The 20,265-nt window shown below is 48.2% G+C and overlaps 1 protein-coding gene across 4 annotated transcripts in view; it reads right to left on the bottom strand.

Annotated features, from left to right (window-relative positions):
• Window positions 1-20,265, bottom strand: part of PBX1 (PBX homeobox 1) — a 243,261-nt gene that overhangs the window by 26,465 nt on the left and 196,531 nt on the right. For 2 of the 4 annotated variants that reach the window (XM_048860127.2, XM_048860130.2), the window contains exons 4-6: window positions 17,604-17,794; window positions 16,973-17,108; window positions 10,772-10,820 (exon numbers count right to left, since the gene is read on the bottom strand). In XM_048860127.2, the coding sequence (XP_048716084.1) occupies window positions 10,772-10,820; window positions 16,973-17,108; window positions 17,604-17,794 (376 nt within the window). Of the gene's footprint in view, window positions 1-10,660; window positions 10,821-16,972; window positions 17,109-17,603; window positions 17,795-20,265 lie in introns of all 4 variants that reach the window. The other 2 variants (XM_048860126.2, XM_048860129.2) reach the window with 1 other exon arrangement.

The raw sequence follows: 20,265 nt of genomic DNA on the forward strand, positions 1-20,265 counted from the left end.
TCCCCTACCCCTTTCCATGCCAGCCGCCTAGCAACAGTGAATTCTGCAAGCAAATTGAAGATCAGGGATCTCTCCGCATGCATTAGTCGCAACTGCTAATAATAAAGAGACAACTGGGTGGGACAGAGAAATGTCTTTGCAGAAACAAGGTTTTCTGCTTCCAGCTCTGAGGTACCTGACCACCTCCCCCGCCCAATGACCAGAGGAAACAAAACCATTGCACAACTGGAACGCATGGAAAAAAATGGTTTCCCGGGATTATTTTGAAACTCTCGTGCAGCTCCGCGCATTAAGTGTGAGAAAGCTCAACGTGCAAGGTTGGGTTATAAACATGACGTTCACCTGGCAAGGGGGAGACTTCAGGGGCCCAGGTCAGCTCCACTGTACTGATCCAACCCCAAGCTGCTCAAATTACCCTCCCCACCCCCTACAAACCCAGATCGGCAACCATCGTCTTGGTGGAATTGCCCAGCAATGAGTCATGCGTAAGCTCTGAAACAAATCAACAGCCCAGGTCCCTCCTCCTGTCATGGAGAGGGAGTGAATAATCCCACCCAGGGAGGCTCTTCTGATGGAACCTGCTTCCAAGAAGGGGACAGGAAGTCAACTGGTGAGAATTTGGCCGGTGCAGGTGTTAACTCTTGGAGTGTCTCTTCACAAGGGCCTCCCATGTGAGACTGTAGAAGGTCTCAAAATTAAGGAGAGTTGGGAAGATCACTCAGCAATAAAAGCCTGACCTAAAGCCCACCGTAACCAACGGAAAGACTCTGCTTGACATCAGTGGATCAGACCCTAAATGTGCTTGGAAAGAACACAAACCAGTAGAGGCTACAGTGGCTGTATTGCTGCGAAACACTGTCCGGTGTGTTGCAGAGAATAATCCAAGAATAAGAAACAATAGGAACTCAATAGATAAGAATACTGAAACCTCCACATCTCTGGCTTAGCAGGCAAAGAACTTCCATTTCCTTTCTGCACCCCGGGGTTATTATTTGAAAGGTAAAAGTATATGACAATAGTATTACTTTGCATTCGTATCGCATCTTTCCTCTGAGGATTGTCAAGCACCTTGCCAACCTCAGTGAATTTAGCCCCACAAGCGGTAGGAGAGAATTGTTATTTCCCCTTTAACAGCTGACACGGAGAGGTGAAATGATGTTCTCAAGGGCACGCAGCAAGTGGCAGAGACGGGAGCAGACCCCAAGATTCCGCCGCTGCTCCCTGCACTAACCACAAGACAACACTCCCTCCCCAAGTAGCATGGGATTGTTCGATCTCCACCACGGCCACTATTTTATCCTCCCCCTCCCCCCCGCTGGTTTTAAACAAATAAATAAATAAATACATACATACAACATACACCTCACTGATATTTGATTGAAAGTTAACAAACCAGACCGCAGAATGGAGAAAACTAAAACAAACAGCCGCAAACTCTAATTCTGAATAGCGGCAGTGTCTTGGCAATCATGAGGGGCGCGCGAGAGGCCATTTGGAAGATATCCACTGCTACTGGCACAGCGTCTTCTTACCGTAGATGTGCCTACATAAATGTTAAATACGTCTTGCTGCTGATGGAGACGCAACCATAAATATGCGCATACCAATGCGCTCCATGTACGGATGCATTTGCATCAGAGCAGTAATTGCCGAGACAGCCCTTTCCGCTGTCGGTAGTGCTGTTTCAGCATTCTGCTGTCTATGTACAAGCCATGTGTGAAAATGATGAGGGCCCAGAGTCGCGGAGAAGCAGCTGAGAGGGGCTAATACACTGGTGTGGGAGGGGGGAAAGAGGTGCCATCAGAATGAAGACTCCAGTGGCATCCATGAGCTTAGGAGGTACTAGCTGAATGCACCAATCAGAAGAGACTCCATCACAGATCTAATCTGTCACTCTAAGGGTCCCATGTTACATGGCCCTAGCTTTTGAAGGGTCACCACAGCCTGACCTAGGATCCCCAAGAGCTGAAATGTAACAACGGACTTTAGTTTGTAAGTTCTTTGAGGCAGGGTTCTTTGCTTTGATACATGTTCATACAGAGCCTAGCACAAAGAGTCCCTGAGCCTTGCGTGGGATTCTTGGGTGCTATCATAATGCAAACCATAACAATAATTGACTGACAGGAAAAGCACCTGTAGCAGCTGCTGCTGTTTAGCATCTGTGCTTTAGCAGATGATAACCCAAGACCTTTGCACCACTCATCCCTTAGCTGGCTTCTCATCAGTAACTTCCCAGTTCCATTCTCTTTATCGGCTTCCCATCCATCCTCTCTTCTTCCATCACTTTCACTGCTTTATTGCCCCACAATGACTGAAGTGTGTGGTGGGGGATATGGTCACCGTTCACACATCCTTGAAGAGTACCACCTCCAAGGAGGGTGATAAACTGTGATCTGAGGAGGTACCACTAGTTGCAATGGGAGGAAAATAAATATTAAATTTGGGATGAAGGTTGGACAGTGACAGGGCTTCAGCCACGCAACAGCCTCCCACAGAAAGTGACAGAAGCTTAGACACTTGGTCCACTTAAAACCAATCAGTTCAAGGCACTGGGGAACATGCTGTAGAGGAAAACCTGTATCGGCCAAGGGGAGATTAACTTCATCATCATGGCAAATCCCAAAGGGACATAGCCTCCTTGTAGATCGTGTGCCACCCGGATCAATCATGCAGGATACCGGAATAGCCCCTTTGCAAGGTTTCATTTAGTTATTTTTGCCTTTTTGGCAGAGAAACTTTTGGCCATTTCAGGTACAAGGGCAATTGACCAGGTTGTTGCTGGTGGCAGGTTTCAGCATCAACTTGAATGCACTGATCCCAGAGGGGAGATTAACTAGACATGTCTAAACAGGTCTTTTCCACCTCTAATTCCGGTGATCTCCACATCCAGTTCCCAATTGCTCCCTAATACTCAAACATCTTCATGACTTGCTCACTGCCAATCCTTCTCCCTCATTTCCACTTGCTTCAACCTCCTTGCTGTCCCACCACTCTATTCCCAACTGCCCCTCGACACTCCTCAATCCCACCTTGAATCCTACATTTCATAGGAACATAAGAATGGCCATACTGGGTCAGACCAAAGGTCCATCCAGCCCAGTATCCTGTCTTCTGACAGTGGCCAATGCCAGTTACTTCAGAGGGAATCAACAGAACAGGTAATCAAGTGTTGCCCATTCCCAGATTCTGGCAAACAGATGGGTATCCCTGCCCATCCTGACTAATAGCCATTGATGAACCTATGCTCCATGAACTTATCTGGTTCTTTTTTTAACCATATTATAGTCTTGGCCTTCACAACATCCTCTGGCAAAGAGTTCCACAGGTTGACTGTGTGTTGTGTGAAGAAATACTTCCTTTCCTCTTACTAATCGCTCTCAGTGAAGTGCCTGGTAATGCTGCGTTCAAAGGGCATTACAAAGAAGGGCATGTTATACAAATCATTGCTGTGCCCATTGTAGCGAAAATCAAGTCACAACTTTGTCTGCTGCGCCATACCATGAAACATTCTGGACCCCAATAACGTGATGGGCTTTTATCACACTGAACCCACCTAAGTCATCACTGCCAAGATGAAACCCAGGACCAGTAATTCTGCCTGCAGCCACACACGTGCGACAGCTGTTTAAAGTCAACGGGAGCTGCATGTCTCTGTTGATGAGCAGAATTTGGCACCAGACATGCAAAATACTTTTCTCAGCATTTCTACAACCATCTTAAATGATTGAAGAACCCGTCGCAGGCTGGTGATTTCAGTGGAACTCTGACACTTGACATCAGCTGAGGATCTTGCCCTGAACATCTCATTTATTTGGCCTCATTGCTTTTTCGCTTCCTTTTTGCATGTCACACTTAACATGGACAGTGAAACTTACAATTATTTACCCAGCGCTGCAAGTGCAAAGGGCACCTGAACGTCCAGTGATACAGCTCCCAACCTGAAGAGCTTACGCTGGATTTCCACCTAATGTGACCAAATGCTACCACAAAAGGACAGAGGAAGGCAGAGGTAACAGAAGACAAGAGGCTCAACAGCTATCAGGTAAGGCAGAAGGCTTGTTGGCTTTTCGGGCTTGTTACAGACAAAGTGGGTGTTGGTTTCCCAGTGGTGCAGTCCCCTTAAAGAGCAACATAAAAAAGGATTGGGGGCTCTGCAGCTAGTTTTCCTCTGGACACCGCACTGACAAGGCGGGTGCAGGGTGTTGTTTGTCAGAGGTTCATCAGCTCTAGCTGAGCTGCGCTGCTCAGCACTTCTGAGCCTAGAGAGCTCAGACTGCGTGCCCTGGAAGGGGGCTGGGCGGCTCAGGGTGAGGCATAAGCGGATCTCAGGATTGGGGCAGGATAGACGTGATCCCTACCCTCGTCCATGTGTTGCTGAGTTCTTTGACTCAACGGAAGCACCAAGCTCCAGCAACATGGGCACCCCCGAGGAAAGCAGCAGGAGTAACATTAAATCACTTCCCATGCCCACTGCTCTACGACACCCGTCTTTGCTCCGCATTCCCTTCCAATTCCAAAGTCTGGTCTCTCCGCTCAGGGCTCTGCAAAGCTCCATGCCTTCAGCCCATCTCTAGCGGCTCGTTTCTCTCCTGCTTGGGCCCTGCCAATTCCATTGCCTCCATGTCTCCTTTGTTCACTCAAGGGCCCTAGTCCTGGAATATCCAGCCAGCACACAGCCTCCCTCTTCATCAAATCCCTTCTCAGCACCCCCATTTCCTGTAATCCCTGAAACCTGCCCTGTGAACTGAAAATGTATCAAAAACCCAAACTGTGCCCCTTCGATTCACTGTGTATGCCCCTCCTCCCAGAACCCCCTCCCTCTTTGTCATTGGCCATTTAAATTGGGGGCAGGGACCCTGCGGGATCTCCATGTACAGCACCATGCACGCCCATACCACTGTTCAATAAATGACACCATTAGACAGGCAACATACTGGGCTCTACCCACATTCGTCTCCCAGTCATTTCTCCCCTTGCACCTTCAGTCTGTCGCGCTCCGGACTGATATCCACTCATCGCTCACTCTTCTACCATCTGTCTACCTGCTACAACAATCACCATCAGCTGCTGCTGCCTCGGGGCTCTGCACAATACAGACCTGTCACAGCCAAGCTGGCTGCTGCGGTTGCAGGCACAGGACTGGGTGTCCAGGAGCCGTAAAGGAAGGTGCTTTTGCAGCAGGTAGGTAAACATTGCCTCTTCCTCACCCAGCACGGCCGCCCTCCCAGACCCGAACCACGCTGGCTGCAGCTCATGTTGCAAGCTGCCTGGATTGGATAGGCAGACAGGATGCAGCTACACTAGCCCATTTGGAGCATCCAAAAGGGGTCATCGGGGTCTGTTGTGCTTTTTATGGTTCTTGGCATCAAACTCCAACCCTCTAAGGACTGGGCAGGACTCTATATGCCTCTTATCAGCCAAAGGCACCACTCCCTAGTCTGTGATGCTCCCAGGCCAGGAAATACCAGCCTGGGCCAAACTGCCAGAATCCCATGCGGGCCCTTTCTTCTTCTGCCCTCCTTCCCCACCTTTTATTCTGTGAGCTCCAGCCATTTGGCCTCCTCTATTCCACTAACCCCTCCTGGCTCCGGCATGGACTTTCACCAAAGGCAGCCCTTCTCCATGGGACTGACAGGAGGTGTCTGCTCCCCCAGGATGGATTGCCTTTGCTTCCCCTCCCTTTTCTTACACTCTGACTTTGTTCTCTCTGCTTCCCTGCTCTCTTCTCCCCCCTGCACTAATTCTACCTCTCCTTGCCCCCAACTCCCCTGCCAGGATCTGCTTACCTACCCGTGTCTCAGCTCCGGAGGCATTCTCTTTGACACCTCATCAGCACCCCTGCGGGGCAACCTCTCCTTGCAACTTACCCTGTCTCCTGATACTGGGGAAAGGGGAGCCAGTTCAGTGAGGGTGGTGGAGGTAGGGGAAAGTGGGGTATGGGGGAGCCCTTCAGAGATGGCATTTCTATGCTGATCTCTTCCCAAAACAGGAGACCACGGGTGACATACTGGTAGCCACTTGTGTCCATGCGTGCTTGTGAATCTACACAATACAGGACGGGGGTTGTTGCATATACATAATGCAGTTGGTTGTCATGCCATCCCATCAGCCACTCCCAGTTCTGCTCAGCACTATAATTAATCATCTAACACTAACGCTGCAATAGCATTTGGCCGCCCAACTCGGCATCCCGGCCTCATTGTGCTAGGTACTGTATAATCGTGATCCCCTCCTCTGCTCGCTGACAGAACCTAGAAGACAGTGACATGTGAAGGGTGGTGGGGAGCGGGGATACAATGTGGATAAACATTTGCCATTTTGTTTTTGTTATCAGACCGATCAGGGCCAGCGATGCCCAGAGACCTCTTAGCCTAGCCTCCATTACCTGGCTGATTTCTGAGAGGCAGAGGTGAGTGTGCAAGAAGCCCGTCATGTTAAAACACATGTGCTAATGGGGAGGTGAGCTGCAAATACAGTAAAGCAGGGCTTCCCTGCCAGAAACTAAACAGGGGGGACTGGTGGGCTCATGGAGTGCATGACACACACAGCCTTTGACATCTAGCCACCAGTCCGGACCCAACCCAGATTGGTAGCAGCTCTTCAGTGTGAAATGAATTGGGTTGGTCTTGCTGCAGTTCCTAGTAGGCAGGCATCCCACATCAGGAAAACCACCCTTGCGCTTGGTCCTAATTAGCCATGGGACTGAACTCGCTTCCCACCTCCAAGTGCAGATTTCTGCAGCTCAGGGTAGAGATGGTTTCCTGGAGTGGTGTCTGGGGGAAGCTTGCGCTGCTGTAGCTGTTCTGCACTCATGGAGGATGACAGTGCACAGAGCACCTAGACTGGCATCTCCCCCCAGCACATGCTCCCTGTCCAAACATCACACGCTGACGGAAAGAAAGCCCGGACGTTCCAGAAGGGAAAGAGGAAGCCAGACCCTAAGAGTGCTACTGTGGTGAAACTGACAAAGCCGTCAGTCACGAGGAAGAGATGAGAGAGGCCTCTTGGGGAGCAGAGAGAGGATCTGGCATGGCAGGAGGATGCTCTTAGCTGGAGAGACAGGGCGATGCTTGTGGGAGGGGAGAGGCTCTGAAACATGGGGCCTAGAGAAATGAGAGGATGGTATTTATCTCAGCAGTGACTCTCAGTCAAGTCACCGGGGTTCTGCTCTCCAATTACACGCCAGAGATACCGCTCAGCAATCATAGGCCCATAGTGTCTGACGCACAAGGGCCTCTGCTGGCAATGGGGCAATCACTGGAGCCCAGGAATCACAGCCAGGCATAGCGCTGCCTCTTGCTGCCTGCCAGTACCCATGGATCCTGTCAAAGGCCAGGTGTCCCAGAGGGGCTGGGGGCGACTTCTGAGACCATTAGCAACAGTCTTCTCAGGAGGAGCTAACAGCGAGAGAGACCAGCGCACATTGACAAACCTGGGTGATGTTTGAGAAAGGGGTCAGGACTGGGGCATTTTCCCCCATTGAAAAGGGAAGAAGCAGCTAGGGTCTTTGGCCATAGGACAAAGTAAGCCCAACGATCAGTGTGTTGCTAACCCCACTATCACTCCTCATAAGCTGCTGTGAAAAGGCACTGGAAGATAGTGATGTATTTTTATCTGTGAGAGCACCCTCCCCTCAACAGTAGGTGAACTATGCCCCATGGGGTGCGTTACGGCAAGCCTGGGTGTATACAATAGGTGCAGATAGAAAACTAACATTACTTTGCATTTCTCCAGCGCCTTCCATCTGTGGAGCTCGCAGCACTTTATCGCTGCTTACCAACCAAGCCTCTCAATCCCCATAGGAAGCATCATTAATCCCATCTTGCAGATGGGGAAACTGAGGCTCATGGAGGGGAGGAGACTTTTCCCAGGTCACTGAGACCTTGCTAAAAGCAGAAGGAACATTTTCGTGGCACGGCACTGAGATCACTCGTGTCCCTCCAACGTTAGCACTTCCTCCGGGGCTAGCACCAGTGTGCAGCAGTGTTGGTAGAAGAAGGGTACATGATTTTGGGATGTAGACACACATCTTGAGAGAGTCAGAAACAAGACCCAGGAGTCCAAGTCCTATGCTTTAACCACAGGACTTGAAAGTGCAGGATCATGATGGTTTACTGCAGGGTCCGGACAATTTACACCCGTTACACAGCCATGCTCCTGCCTGTGGGAAATGTCACAGGAAGAAAGCGGCACTGCACCATTAGTCAACTGGGGCAGCCACTGGAGGTGGGCTGTTATGCTGGATATGGGCCAGATCTAAAGCCCACTGAAGTCGATTGAAGACTTTCTCTTGGCTTCCAGGGGCTTTGGATCAGGCTCAAATTGAGCAAATAGGAGAAAAATGAAAATCACACACCCTGGCTACAAGTTTGTGTGGATTCTGGACTCTGATATTCACAGCCTCCAATTTGGAAAAGATTATTATTAAATATAATACACACACACACACACAGCTGAATTTACTCCATGCCTTTAAAAAGGGGAGTTGCCAGTATCAGGAGGCCCAGTCTGCTCAGCTGTTTTTACTTAAGATCCATTTGCAAAGTAATTAAAAGAATGTAGAAGTTTGCAAATTTTTAGAAGTATCTGAAAGAAAAAAGGTGTGGAAGCCATTTAGTACTTCCCTACAACAACAAACCAGGGAGTGCAGCCTGACCTTCCTGAGCAACCCTACAATAACAAACCAGGGAGTGCAGCCTGACCCTTTTGAGAACCCTACACAAACCTGCATGCACGATGGGGAGAGGGCACAGAAGTACAGGAATTGCTGGTCAGACCTGTGGTCCACCTAGTCCAGTGCCCTGCCTCTGACAGTGGCTAGTACCGGAGGCTACAGAGGAAGGTGTGAGAAACAATGCAGTGGGGCAGTTATGGGATAACCTGATCGCCAGGGAATCCTAACCCCCAATAGTTAGAAGCTGTTTTGTGCTCTGAACCATAAATGGTTTATATCCTAAACAAAACCGTAGTTCACATAGAACCATTTAGAACCCTCCACATGGGTCAGCAGCAGGATTTGGGTGCAGATTTTTAGATCCACAGCATGGGACGCCAACTAAAGGAGTAACTGATAAAAATCCAGCAAGGGGATAGATTGGAGTTTCAAGCCCCAGAGGGATTGTTTGGAGAAAGAGTGAGTAGTTTTTTTGGAATCATGGTTCCCTCACTATTCAACGTGATGTTATTTTATTTGATTGAACCCTTGTCCTGTTTACCCTATCATAGAATATCAGGGTTGGAAAGGACCTCAGGGGGTCATCTAGTCCAACCCCCTGCTCAAAGCAGGACCAATCCCCAATTTTTGCTCCAGATCCCTAAATGGCCCCCTCAAAGATTGAACTCACAACCCTAGGTTTAACAGGCCAATGCTCAAACCACTGAGCTATCCCTCCCCCCTATATATTCTCCTCCCATTTCTACCTTCATGTTCAATGTCTGTCTAATTCAAACTGGGCATTCTTGGGGTCAAGACCATGTTTCTTTAGGTCGCCTGAAAATGCCATACCAAGTACTGGCATGATGTCAGGTTTCCTAATAATAGGAAATAGTTTCACTGATACCAAAATACCCATTGCCTGTTTAACATCTCTGCTGGCCCTGCATTCAGAAACATACCTGAGATCAGCCCATTTCATGCACTGGAGAAAGGGGTACCATAATCACAGACCAAGTTGAATGATACAGAACCAAATGTATTCACATTTCCCTCCTTTAAGCAACATAAGCATATATAGATATATAATTTATAGAGAGAGAGAATTTAAATCACATGGCAGCCATCAAGTTAACCTCTGTTTCTTTTAATTAGGTCTCAAATCTCCCATTGTTTTGAACAATCGGTACAAAGAACCTAAAAATGTCCCTTTTGGAGTAATGGTGATTCTATCTGGTGGCAACTGTGCACACATTGCCACTAGAATTAAACAGGGGGCACGTCATAGTTCTTTAGCAAAAGAGTTGAAATCTGGGTAAGAGGAACTGATCAAACACACATTTGTCCCTTAAAGCAAATGAAATGAAACCCACAATAAACAGGTAAGGAAGGGGAGAGGTGGGGGATGGACAAACCAACCCACTGGATTTCCTTGAAGATAGAAGATCTCACCCAATACTGATATTAACGAAAAATAAAATTCACACAGAACACATACTTGCGGGTGATCCAGACATTATGGTGTGAGCAGCCAAAAAATTGAAGTATAAAAGTCCACACAAAACAGACTGAAAATAGCATGATCTGGAACATCCTGTAAGTGTTGGGTCTTTTTTTTTTTTCTTTCTTTTTTTTTAAATCAGGGTCACTCATGCTTTCAGCCCCTGGTGAAGTAAATCAATTGTGCATGGACAAGTTTTTTCTCCTGAGGAGCAAGCAACTCAAGCAAATTTTTAATCCATGCAAAACCCCCAACACGTTACCGTCGGTTACACAGCATGATCACATCGCTTTTACAAACGAAAAAACAGAACGGAAAAAAAAATGAAAAAAATTAAATCCATATTTTTTTCGTTGTTGTTGTAGTAAAAATTACATAAAAACCAACCAACCAAAAAAAGAAAACGGAAAAAAGAAAAGAAAAGAAAACACAGATATTAAAGGAAAAAACAAACCAAAAAAAACCCAAAAACGAACAATAACAACCCAAAAAAAAAAAAAACTAACCAGCTGAATTGGGAGTTGAGGGTGAGTTAGCTTGGCTTCCATGGGCTGACACATTTGTAGCAGTGACAGCCGTTTTGGCAGCATAAATATTGGCTTCCTCTTGAAATTTACCTATGTTCTTCTTGTACCGGATTCGCTTATTTCCAAACCAGTTTGATACCTAGAGCGAGTTCAAGAAAAGACAAAAAAGTTAACGTTTCACCTTTGACATATGTTGGTGGGGACACGGGGGAGGGTTAGGAATGGGGAATAAAGCAAGTTAAAGCATTGCAGTTTTTTCTAAAAGCTTTGCAAGGAAAAGATTCCACCTGCTGACTCCATCCCAACCCCAGTGACCCCCAGAGCAGTATAAAGTCAATAAAACCAATGCAAAGGCGAGCACATGCCTATTCTTTCAACTTCAATTAAGGGCAAACTGTCAAGATAACAATATTGCCAGTGCCTAGCATTCCACAATCACGGGACAGGTTCCAAAAATCAAGAGACAGGCTTAAAAATCATGAGATTTAAAATAAATCGGGGTGGAGTTCTTCATTTCCCTTCTGGGATTTGAGCCTCTAGGGTGCACGCAGGTCATGTTTTAAAGCTTTTCTCTGCCATTATGGAGGGCTGTAAGCTTACTTACAAAAGCTGAGAGTCTCCCGTAATCACAGGACTCCAGGAGCTGTCTTTTAATGGGAGTCTAGCTCCTGCTTGTGACTTTGAAAACTCCCCCGAGACCATTATTAAATGTGTTAGGATTTTAAAAATCTAATTTGCTTTTCATCATTTATCCTGCTGGTTTCCACTCAAGCTTGAGCCAGCCAGGTCAGTTTCACTTCCTGGTTCTGAACGCTGCTGGGTTCGGGGTCCCTGCACTGAAGAGAAAGATTTTCATTTTTTAAATAAACCGTTTCAGCTGAACGATCTAGGTACCCAGGAAACTCTTCTGTTCTGATTTGATTGTGTAAACTCCAGTCCCATGGCTCCTCTAAACAAAATGAAACCGTGTGCCTAAAACTAAGCAGTGTCCCTTTAATGAGAATGCCAGTCCCATGCACTAGGAAGCTGTGATTCCCCCCCAGACACATACTCAAACATACCCTAGTTTAATGCTCTCTCCATCACAGTAGCGTGTGCTGCTCTTTGGAGCACATCCCAAAAGAATTTACAGGTACAGCTGCTGCACTGGTTACTCTGGTCTGGTCTACACACACAGTTTTACCAATATAACTCAAGGTTTAACATCTTAGCTAAATCAGGGCGAAACCTATGTAGACACTTAATCCAATTTAAACCTGATTTATACCAATTGAGCTTGCATCAGTTAATATACTGGTGCAACTTCTGTGCGCAGACCAGGCTTCCAATGGAAGGAGACAGAAAATGGAGATTGTTAGGGGCTTTGCTGTCTGCTTCTTTTGGTTCGGATTTCAATTGGTGCCCCATTTCACTGCCAGGTGGTTGCAATTCCAAGCTGTCAACTCAGATTGTGCATCCCCAACCTAGATGCAGAGGTGGGAAAGTTTGCAAGGGCAGCCATCAATGAAGGTGTTTCAGCAGAACTTTGCAGAGTCTGCTGCGTGCATGGCGCCTCGACTATCTACAGAATTTCAGAACGAGACAGATTGAACTATGATTTATAAATACAGACTGAACTTCTTCAGAAGTAATTCAGGAAATGGACCAGATCAGTGGCTGGAGTTAATTGGTGGAGCTCCATTGATGTCGACATAAGTTGAGGATCTGGCCATATGCAATGAATCAGTCTAAGAGAGCACCATGGAGAGATATTAACAGCTAGGCTCTAATTGATTAATGGCAATTAGTATCCACTGAGGATTTTAAAGAACATAGCTTTGAGTCAATTGCATAAAGATTTGTGGTGGGCAACCCCCAAAAGGTCTGGATAAGCACCCGAAAGTTTAGAGTCTGGGTGTTCATCTGAAATACAAAAAATTCTTGAGTTGGCAAAATCAGGCTGCGTTTCTCACAAAAACAAGCTTTCTGAAAGTTTCTGATAATTTCTGGTGTGCCTCAAACCTGGCACATGCAGTCCCATTTGGAACCAGGTGACATTATTAACAATAATCTCTCGCCTCCCTCACACTGTGGGTTGCACCCATCAATCTCAAACAACTTTATAAAAGCAGGCAAGTATCATTCTCATTGGACAAACGAGGAAACTGCAGCAGAGGAAGGTGTCATACCACAAGTCAGTGGTAATGCTGGGAACAGTACCCAGATCTCTTGACTTCCATTCTGGTGCCATCTATGTAACCAGCACTAAGGGTAACCACAGGTATGGAACTGAAACTGGCACAGAACTTTTAAAATATTGGAAAGATTTGGGCTTGAGTTTTGGAAGCAGGTTTTGGGTGTCTTCAGGTTTTATCTGGAGTTGTCCCTCTGTTTCTAGAGAAAGACCAGTCATGGCAAAAATCAATAGGTTCCCAAAGGACTGTTCAAAAAAAGGGCTGGAGTGAAACCGGACTGTGTTTCTTGAAGGCTGAAAGTCCATTGAAATGGTGTCTTTGTCATTGGATTTACCACCGGTTGCGCTACCAAAAGAGGATGGGGACCTAATCGGATATGTCCCCATCACCTTGTTATATCAATGGCATTCCCTATTTCCAGATCTTTAATGGATCATTATGGAGGTTGCAGGGTGCAATCCTTGATGTGTATATTGAGACTTATCCGCATAGTTAAAAGATTCAGGAAAGGCCCATGCTACACCTGCCAGTCACCGGAAGTGAACCACTACTGGTGGCACTTTAGAAACCTCTAACAGATGGGTGGGTTGGAAGGGCAAAGTCCTGAAGACCACGTGCTCTGCTCAGATAAGCTCTACCAAACCTAGACGCTCGTCTGAGAAACTTGGGTCTACAACCTTGAGCCGTAACTCTCTGGAAAGCAGGCTCTTTCTTCTAGAGTACTGGACTTCCTTTTCCTTCCAGTGGCATGCCGTGGAGCTGGGACTCTCGGCATTTTGATGCTTCCATTTCCAGATGGAGCCCAAGAGTGCAGAGGCCGGGGCAGGAATGAACAATGGAGCTTGGGATGGGGGGGAGTTGGCTGAATTTGTTTTCATCTCAGGAGAGGTTCACGGTGGAAGGTCTGAGGATGGTGATAGGAGGCTTCTGATTTAATCAACGCTGGGTGTCTTGTCCATATCAAGTTCCAACAGCAGGGTCAACAGACACAGAGCTGCTAGGGTCAGCTGTAATCTCCCCTTTTATGGGAGCTCATTTCTGGAAGCTCAGTGATCGTGGCCAGTTTTCAATGACCCTTCTCTCAATATGCCCCCAAAATAATCCCTTTCCCTCTGGCCTGGAGCACTCTCTCTGCCATGTCATATTTGTTGGTGTTGGTGGAGCGCCCCTAGGCTTCCCGGAAACAGAAGTGTTTCAATATGCCAGACTAGACAGACATAGACAGGCCCCCAAGTGCCTTCTCCTGCACTTCCTCTCAGCAATCTCTTGGGACCTACCTGCTCTCATGAAAAAGGAATAGTTATGTTTAACTTTGGGGTGAACGGGGGTGCAGGTAGGCCACTGTTCAGGAAGTGCTAAGCACCACCCTCTGAAAATCAAGTGCCCTGTGGACCTTCTAGTTGGAAACCCAAAATCACTCATCACTATTGAACATCTTGGCTTCACTTTTTGAAACCATGCCGTCTTATGCAGGATTTCCCCAGACAAGTCCATCTACATTGGCACCCTGCCTTCTGAATACACCAGTTCAAGCTATTGATCCATCTAGTCAGGAACCCTATTTTATGCTAATCAGATCAGACCTGTGGCCCGTTGAATCGGATATCCTGCCTCTATGCATAAACCCATTACTGGAAAAGTCCAATATTCCATTTACTCTGGCATGTCACTTCCTAGAACAGTTAGCCAGTCTTCTGTAGGCTAGTCCTGTCCCTTAGGTTGCTAGCCTGAATTAGGATTCGGGGGATACAGCTGAGACTTTTGTCCCGTTCTAAACGCTGGATATTTTGTCACTGGTATCCAGTTAGTGTTTTGCACTCATTGAATAATTGCTGCTTTTTTCACTGCATGGAAAACAGATAAATAATCCCTCCTGAAAGGGATTATCTACGATGCCTTCCATCTGCAGGGATCCCAAAGTGCTTGACAAACTTCGCACAGAAATCCCCTGGCACACCATTGCAATGAGGCCACCTCCGGAGGGGACGGCAGCAGCTATTTAACAATGCACAGTAACACTGCACTGGAAGGGAAAAACTTATCAGCTGTGACTGAGGGGTGAATTTCGGGAGGCAGAATAGAACTACTGAGATCATAAATTGGCCATGAGATTGAAGTTAACAGCCCATCTCTTGCAAAAAGGGTCATACAACCTCCAATTGTCAGGAACGCTTCCACTTCTGAGTCAGAGGGAAGAGAGCCAATGATTGGTTCACTGACACCCTTTTCAGCAGGATCTAGGCTTTCCTTTGAGGCCTGACATTGAAGTAACAGAAATGGGATGTCTTTCTAAAAAAGCTCACTCAGAAGATAAGGGCTTGATGCAGATATCACTGGATGAGGTTCAGCCCGTGCCATGCAGGAGGTCAGACTAGATGATCACAATGGTCCTTTCTGGTCTTACAATCTATGAACTTAGGAACTAAGGTAATTGTGTTTGCTTTGCGAGAGCTGAGAGGAGCATAGACCAAGGCAGCATGAACTAAGGCAGTTACAGCGCATGGAGATTGTCTCTCTTCACATAGTTTTCAAAGGGGTATTCCATTGACCTGGTGCGGATAAGCACTCAATTTATCTGTAACGCTTTGGCCTCAAAAACCATGCGAGAATGGAAATCCTTAGGAGAGCTGCAATGTTTCCTTATTTCAGTTTGTTCAGAAAGATCACAAGAACAGTTTTTCTCCTGGAAATTGGCTCTTTCTGCTCCAGGCACTAGGGAGTGCAGAGATGGCATGCGAATTACAAACAAGTTAATGGAACTATGTTGGATCCCATAAAAACATCCAGGGTCAATTCAAAGTTTGGGATAAAACACCAGGACATTGCTTGGTTTCTTTGAACCAGTGCGCCCCATTTTCCATGTGTAACCTTGGGATGGACTGATGGTCATTTGGGTCTTCTAATGTCGATGACATGGTTGTTGATTGGAGGTCACTACATGAGCATTTAAGGAGCAATTAGCAAGATTCCCTCATGATTACAGATGACTACAGTCTCCAATTTGATGTTCCTTCCAGAGAAACTGAACAGCCACACTCGGTTGAGATCTGGCCCCAGTTACTGTTGTCATCTTCATGTGAATGCATGACCCAAATGACACCACAAACCTGTCTGCGAACATGAGGGAGCACAAGATGGCTGACTCCCAGAAAGCAGGTGGATTGGCTGTGGGCAAGACTATAGGAGGGCATGCTGACTGGTTCCAGACTTCAGCCTCTGGCAGCCAAATGCACTAGGAGAAACAGGGGAGGATGGAGTGAAGGAAGGGGCAGAGCATAATTGACACCCAAGAACGTAGCAGTTGCAAATTAGATTCTCAGCTGCTCTGCTCAAGCCTTGCATCAGTATGCCGGTCAATGCTATAGACCCCAGAGGCACAGAGGCTATTCACCTGCCCCTTTAATTACATGGGCACACCTTGGGGTGTAGCTAGTGAATATCCTGTTTCCACACAGAAATTGCACATCAGCAGATGAGAGAGACATTGCATTCAGCAAATACAAGAATAATTACCCTCCATGCCTTTAGATGGAAAGAAACAACCCTGCAAATCTACCTCCCACCCCCAGCCATGAGACCCTCACACCAGAAACCCCACTCTAGCCACAGCCTCCTTCCTGGGCCTTGCTCACACAGCTCCAGCAAGCAAACCCCTGCCAAGCCCCACATGTGTGTGTTGGTTTTTCTGTAGCTTGTGAGGCCCCGCACTGGCCAAACGTAGCACTTGCCCCAGAAATCTCTTGGTCGCCTTGCTCAGCTTCCACTTTGCCACCCCCAGCCCCCCCAGCATGCCCCCCTCAACCTCTACTGCCTAAATTCCACTTTGGCTCTACTCTGCAATGTCCCAGCCAACCCCTGCCCGGTCCATCTCCATCCCTTCCAGGTGATTGCCCTAATACTTCCCCTCCCAATACACCTCTCTTCCTCAACGGGCCTTTCCCCCCATTGTTCCATGCAGCCTCCAGTTATTCTCTTGCTACCAATCTAGCACTCATCCCACAATTCACCCACCACCGCTGTGGAAATCACTAAAGAGAAGCTTGCCTGGTTATTTGTGCCCTGCTGGAGAAACACAAGGCCGTTATTTTGGTGCTACTCCCTTCACCTGTCACCTTACCTGTGAGACTGTGATGCCGCACTTCTTGGCTAGCTCTTCTTTGGCTTCCTCACTAGGGTAAGGGTTGCTGAGATGGGAATAGAAATACTCATTCAGGATTTCCGTAGCCTGCTTGTTGAAGTTTCGTCTCTTCCGCCTTGGCAAGGAGAAAATGGAACAGAATCAGGGCCAAGTCTCCAGAAAGAGGGAAAGTGCTCTGGGGATGGGAATAATATTTTGCAGTTCCATGGCACCTCTTGCCTCTCCATTGCAAAGTACTTTGCAAACCTCCTCTGCTCAAGCTTTGCAACACCTTGCGAGGGATGCTCTGGACCCACCTGGCCTCTGACCTGCCTCCCCCAAGCCAGTGCCCTGGTTAGGAGTTTGGCCCTCAGGTGGGCTGGCGAAGGAGATCGCATGACAGGGTAGTCAGGGTGGGCTGGGGATTTGATCCACTTGTGTCTGAAACCACATTAACCCGTCTGTTCTTGTCCCTTGCCTTCACACTGGATCAGACCATTGGTTGTTCCACCTCTGCCAGACCAGAGCAGATTTTTACAGTGTCTGCTCTGCCTAAAGGCCGACATGAGAGATGAGACCTCCCTACCCCTGTCAAAGCATTTTCTCTCAGGCAGGAGATGGGCAAACTTACCGCGCATCTAGAAATCGGGAGCGCAGGATCATGACGGCTTCGCACGTGCTCTGCTTGAGCTGCATCTGGATGGAGCTGAATTTGCGGTGGATGATGCTGACCATCCGCTCAATCTCCTTTGGTGAGATGGGCCGGGTCCTGCTTTGCTCACGCAGGAGGTTCATCACGTGGGTGGTGAATTCGTTGCACGCCTGGGACGGCAAGAAAAACAAAAGAAACCCCGGGATCGGAGGGTCATTCGGCCATGTTCAAGACTATATGGTGCCAGCAGATCTAGGTAAGGACACCAGCCCAGGGCCCTAACGGAGATCCAACCACCCAACCGCGACCTGACACCGCACCCGTTTCTATAGTGTTGGACCACTTCCCCTTTCCACAGTGGGAATCAAGCTGCCTGCAAGGTGAAACTTCAGCCCTGAGGCAGTAGTGAGGGTTTCTAAAGGAAAGAGCCTTAAAATGAGCCAGGGAGGAGACGAAACTGGGCCCAACCCTTCAGCGTATCCCTGGTGGCCAGACAGAGAGGACCTGTTGGGCCATTTAGAGTTTGATTCACAGCCCATTGAGAACTTGAGGGAAAGACTCTCACGGAATTCAATGGGCTTTGGATCAGGCCCCTTGTCCACTTGCTGGCTTGTGCGGGATTATTTCCCCCCCCCCCGCCTTTTTTTAGTGTTTTGTCCAGTCTAGGATTTAAAAATGACCCAAGTAGCGGAGCTTCCACATTAAGAGGACTATAACACAGCCTCTCACCTCTACACCATCTCCCTTCTGCTTAACCTCCATTGTCCTCTGCTCGCTTCCATCCCCGGAACCCTGGGTCCTCCTTGGATCACTCTAACCAAGCCCTCCCCTTCCCGAGTGCTCCCATCCTTCTACCAGTGACAGACAGTTGCAGTAGGGCCTTCCCTTCATCATGGCTGCACATGGTCAGCTTTTAACCCTTCTTCAGTTTGGGAACCCTCCTGCCCCTGCATCTATATGGCTGCCCCTCCTTCAGCTCCCTCCTGTTCCTCTGTATCTCTCTGGTGACGGGCTGCCTGCCAGGGAAACGGATTAAGTGAGAAACAGGACAAAAACATCCAGAGATAACCTGCACAGCCAGCGTCTGAGACAGCGATGGGGAGTCACTGCATTGAATCCAGAATGGAACGGGTGTTTGGGCAGAGGCCTTGGGAGCTTTAAGAGGGATCAGAAAGGAAGGATAGTCCAGTGGGTTGGGTTAGTCTGGGACTCTGGAGACCTGGGTTCAAGTCCCTCTTCTGCCACAGGCTCCCTGTGTGGCCTGAGGCAAGTCAGTTAGCTCTCCGTGCCTCAGTTTCCCCATCTGTAAGAGTTAATAGCACTTCCCTACCTTGCAGGGGTGTTGTGAGGATAAATACAGTAGGTGCTCAGACACTATGGTGGTGGGAGGCCATATAATTCATATCTAGCCCAAACCCTTCTCTCTAATTAGCTATGGGCTTTAGAACAGGCCCTGATTAACACCTATTGGTACCTCACTTTGAAGATGCAAAGAGTTCTGTAAATGCTAATTACTATTACTGCTGATCCTCACACCAGGCCTGGAAAGGGATGTAGGACCGTGCACACCTAGGCGGGCAGGCAGGGAAGGGGTTCAAAGCTGCAGCGGGGGAAAGGGAGAAGAACTGTCCCACTCTGAATGCCTAAGGAAGGGAAAGGAAGAATCTTCCATTGGGGGTCATTAGAGCAGAGATACAGGGAATGAGGAGGCCAGGCTAGGCTGGCTCTCTATAGTGAGAGGAAAAAGTTCTCTCTCCTGCCAGGCAGAGAATGGGTTTTCGGAGTAGGCTGCCGAACCCAAACTGAGGAGGAGTTGATGCTGTTTCCTTGCTGCTCGGGGAATGGGAGGAGCTGGGTTGCATAAAGCCTTTTGTTTGGGACCAAGGCTGAAAAAAACCCTACCCCCTATTACTTTTGCTTTGGGGTTGGCTGGAGGAGCCAGAAAAATATAGGATTTGCCTTGTCAGATCAGAACCACCGTCCTTTCAGTCTGGTAGCCATACTGGTCCCTTCATCCCTGACATATTGGATCAGACCAGCATCTTGACCAGTCTAGTATCCCACCTCCTTCCATTCGCAGGCAGACCAACAGTCTGACTATACTGGCTGGCGATCCTGCCGAAGTACCCAGTGCCTCATGAGATAAGCTCTCCCATAATGCACGTGGTCTGCTGTGCAATGGGGTGCCTGGGAGCTGGCAACTCCTTCCTGATTTAAGCTCACCCAGGATCAGCTGCTGTTCTGATGCACGTCAGGTGGCCTGTCCTAACTCTGTCTGTGCTACAGATGCTACTTATGGTTGGTCCCAGGTCTCGGAGCGCTTGCCCCTCAGGAGGGGGAGAGAGGTGCCAAGGGACAGGACGGTGGGAGTTAGCCAGAAGCAAGCATGGGGAGGAGCGGGTGTTAGTGGCTCAAGTGCACCTTGGGCTGCCGACACGGGGAACAGTTAATTCTGTAGGCGTGCAGGTCCCAGAGAGAGAGGGAGTGGAGTCAGAGCCCCCCAAACGACCCACATCAAGTGGCTGCGAGCGCGGGAGTGACACAGACCTGCTGCAGGTTTCCAGCACATCTGATAACAAGTCAATAATGATAATAATTAAAGCAGCGCAAGACAGGCGCCCTGACATGAAAGGGCAAGGAG

The sequence above is a fragment of the Caretta caretta genome, chromosome 8 (assembly GCF_965140235.1).
Source record: "Caretta caretta isolate rCarCar2 chromosome 8, rCarCar1.hap1, whole genome shotgun sequence".
NCBI lineage: Eukaryota > Metazoa > Chordata > Testudines > Cheloniidae > Caretta > Caretta caretta.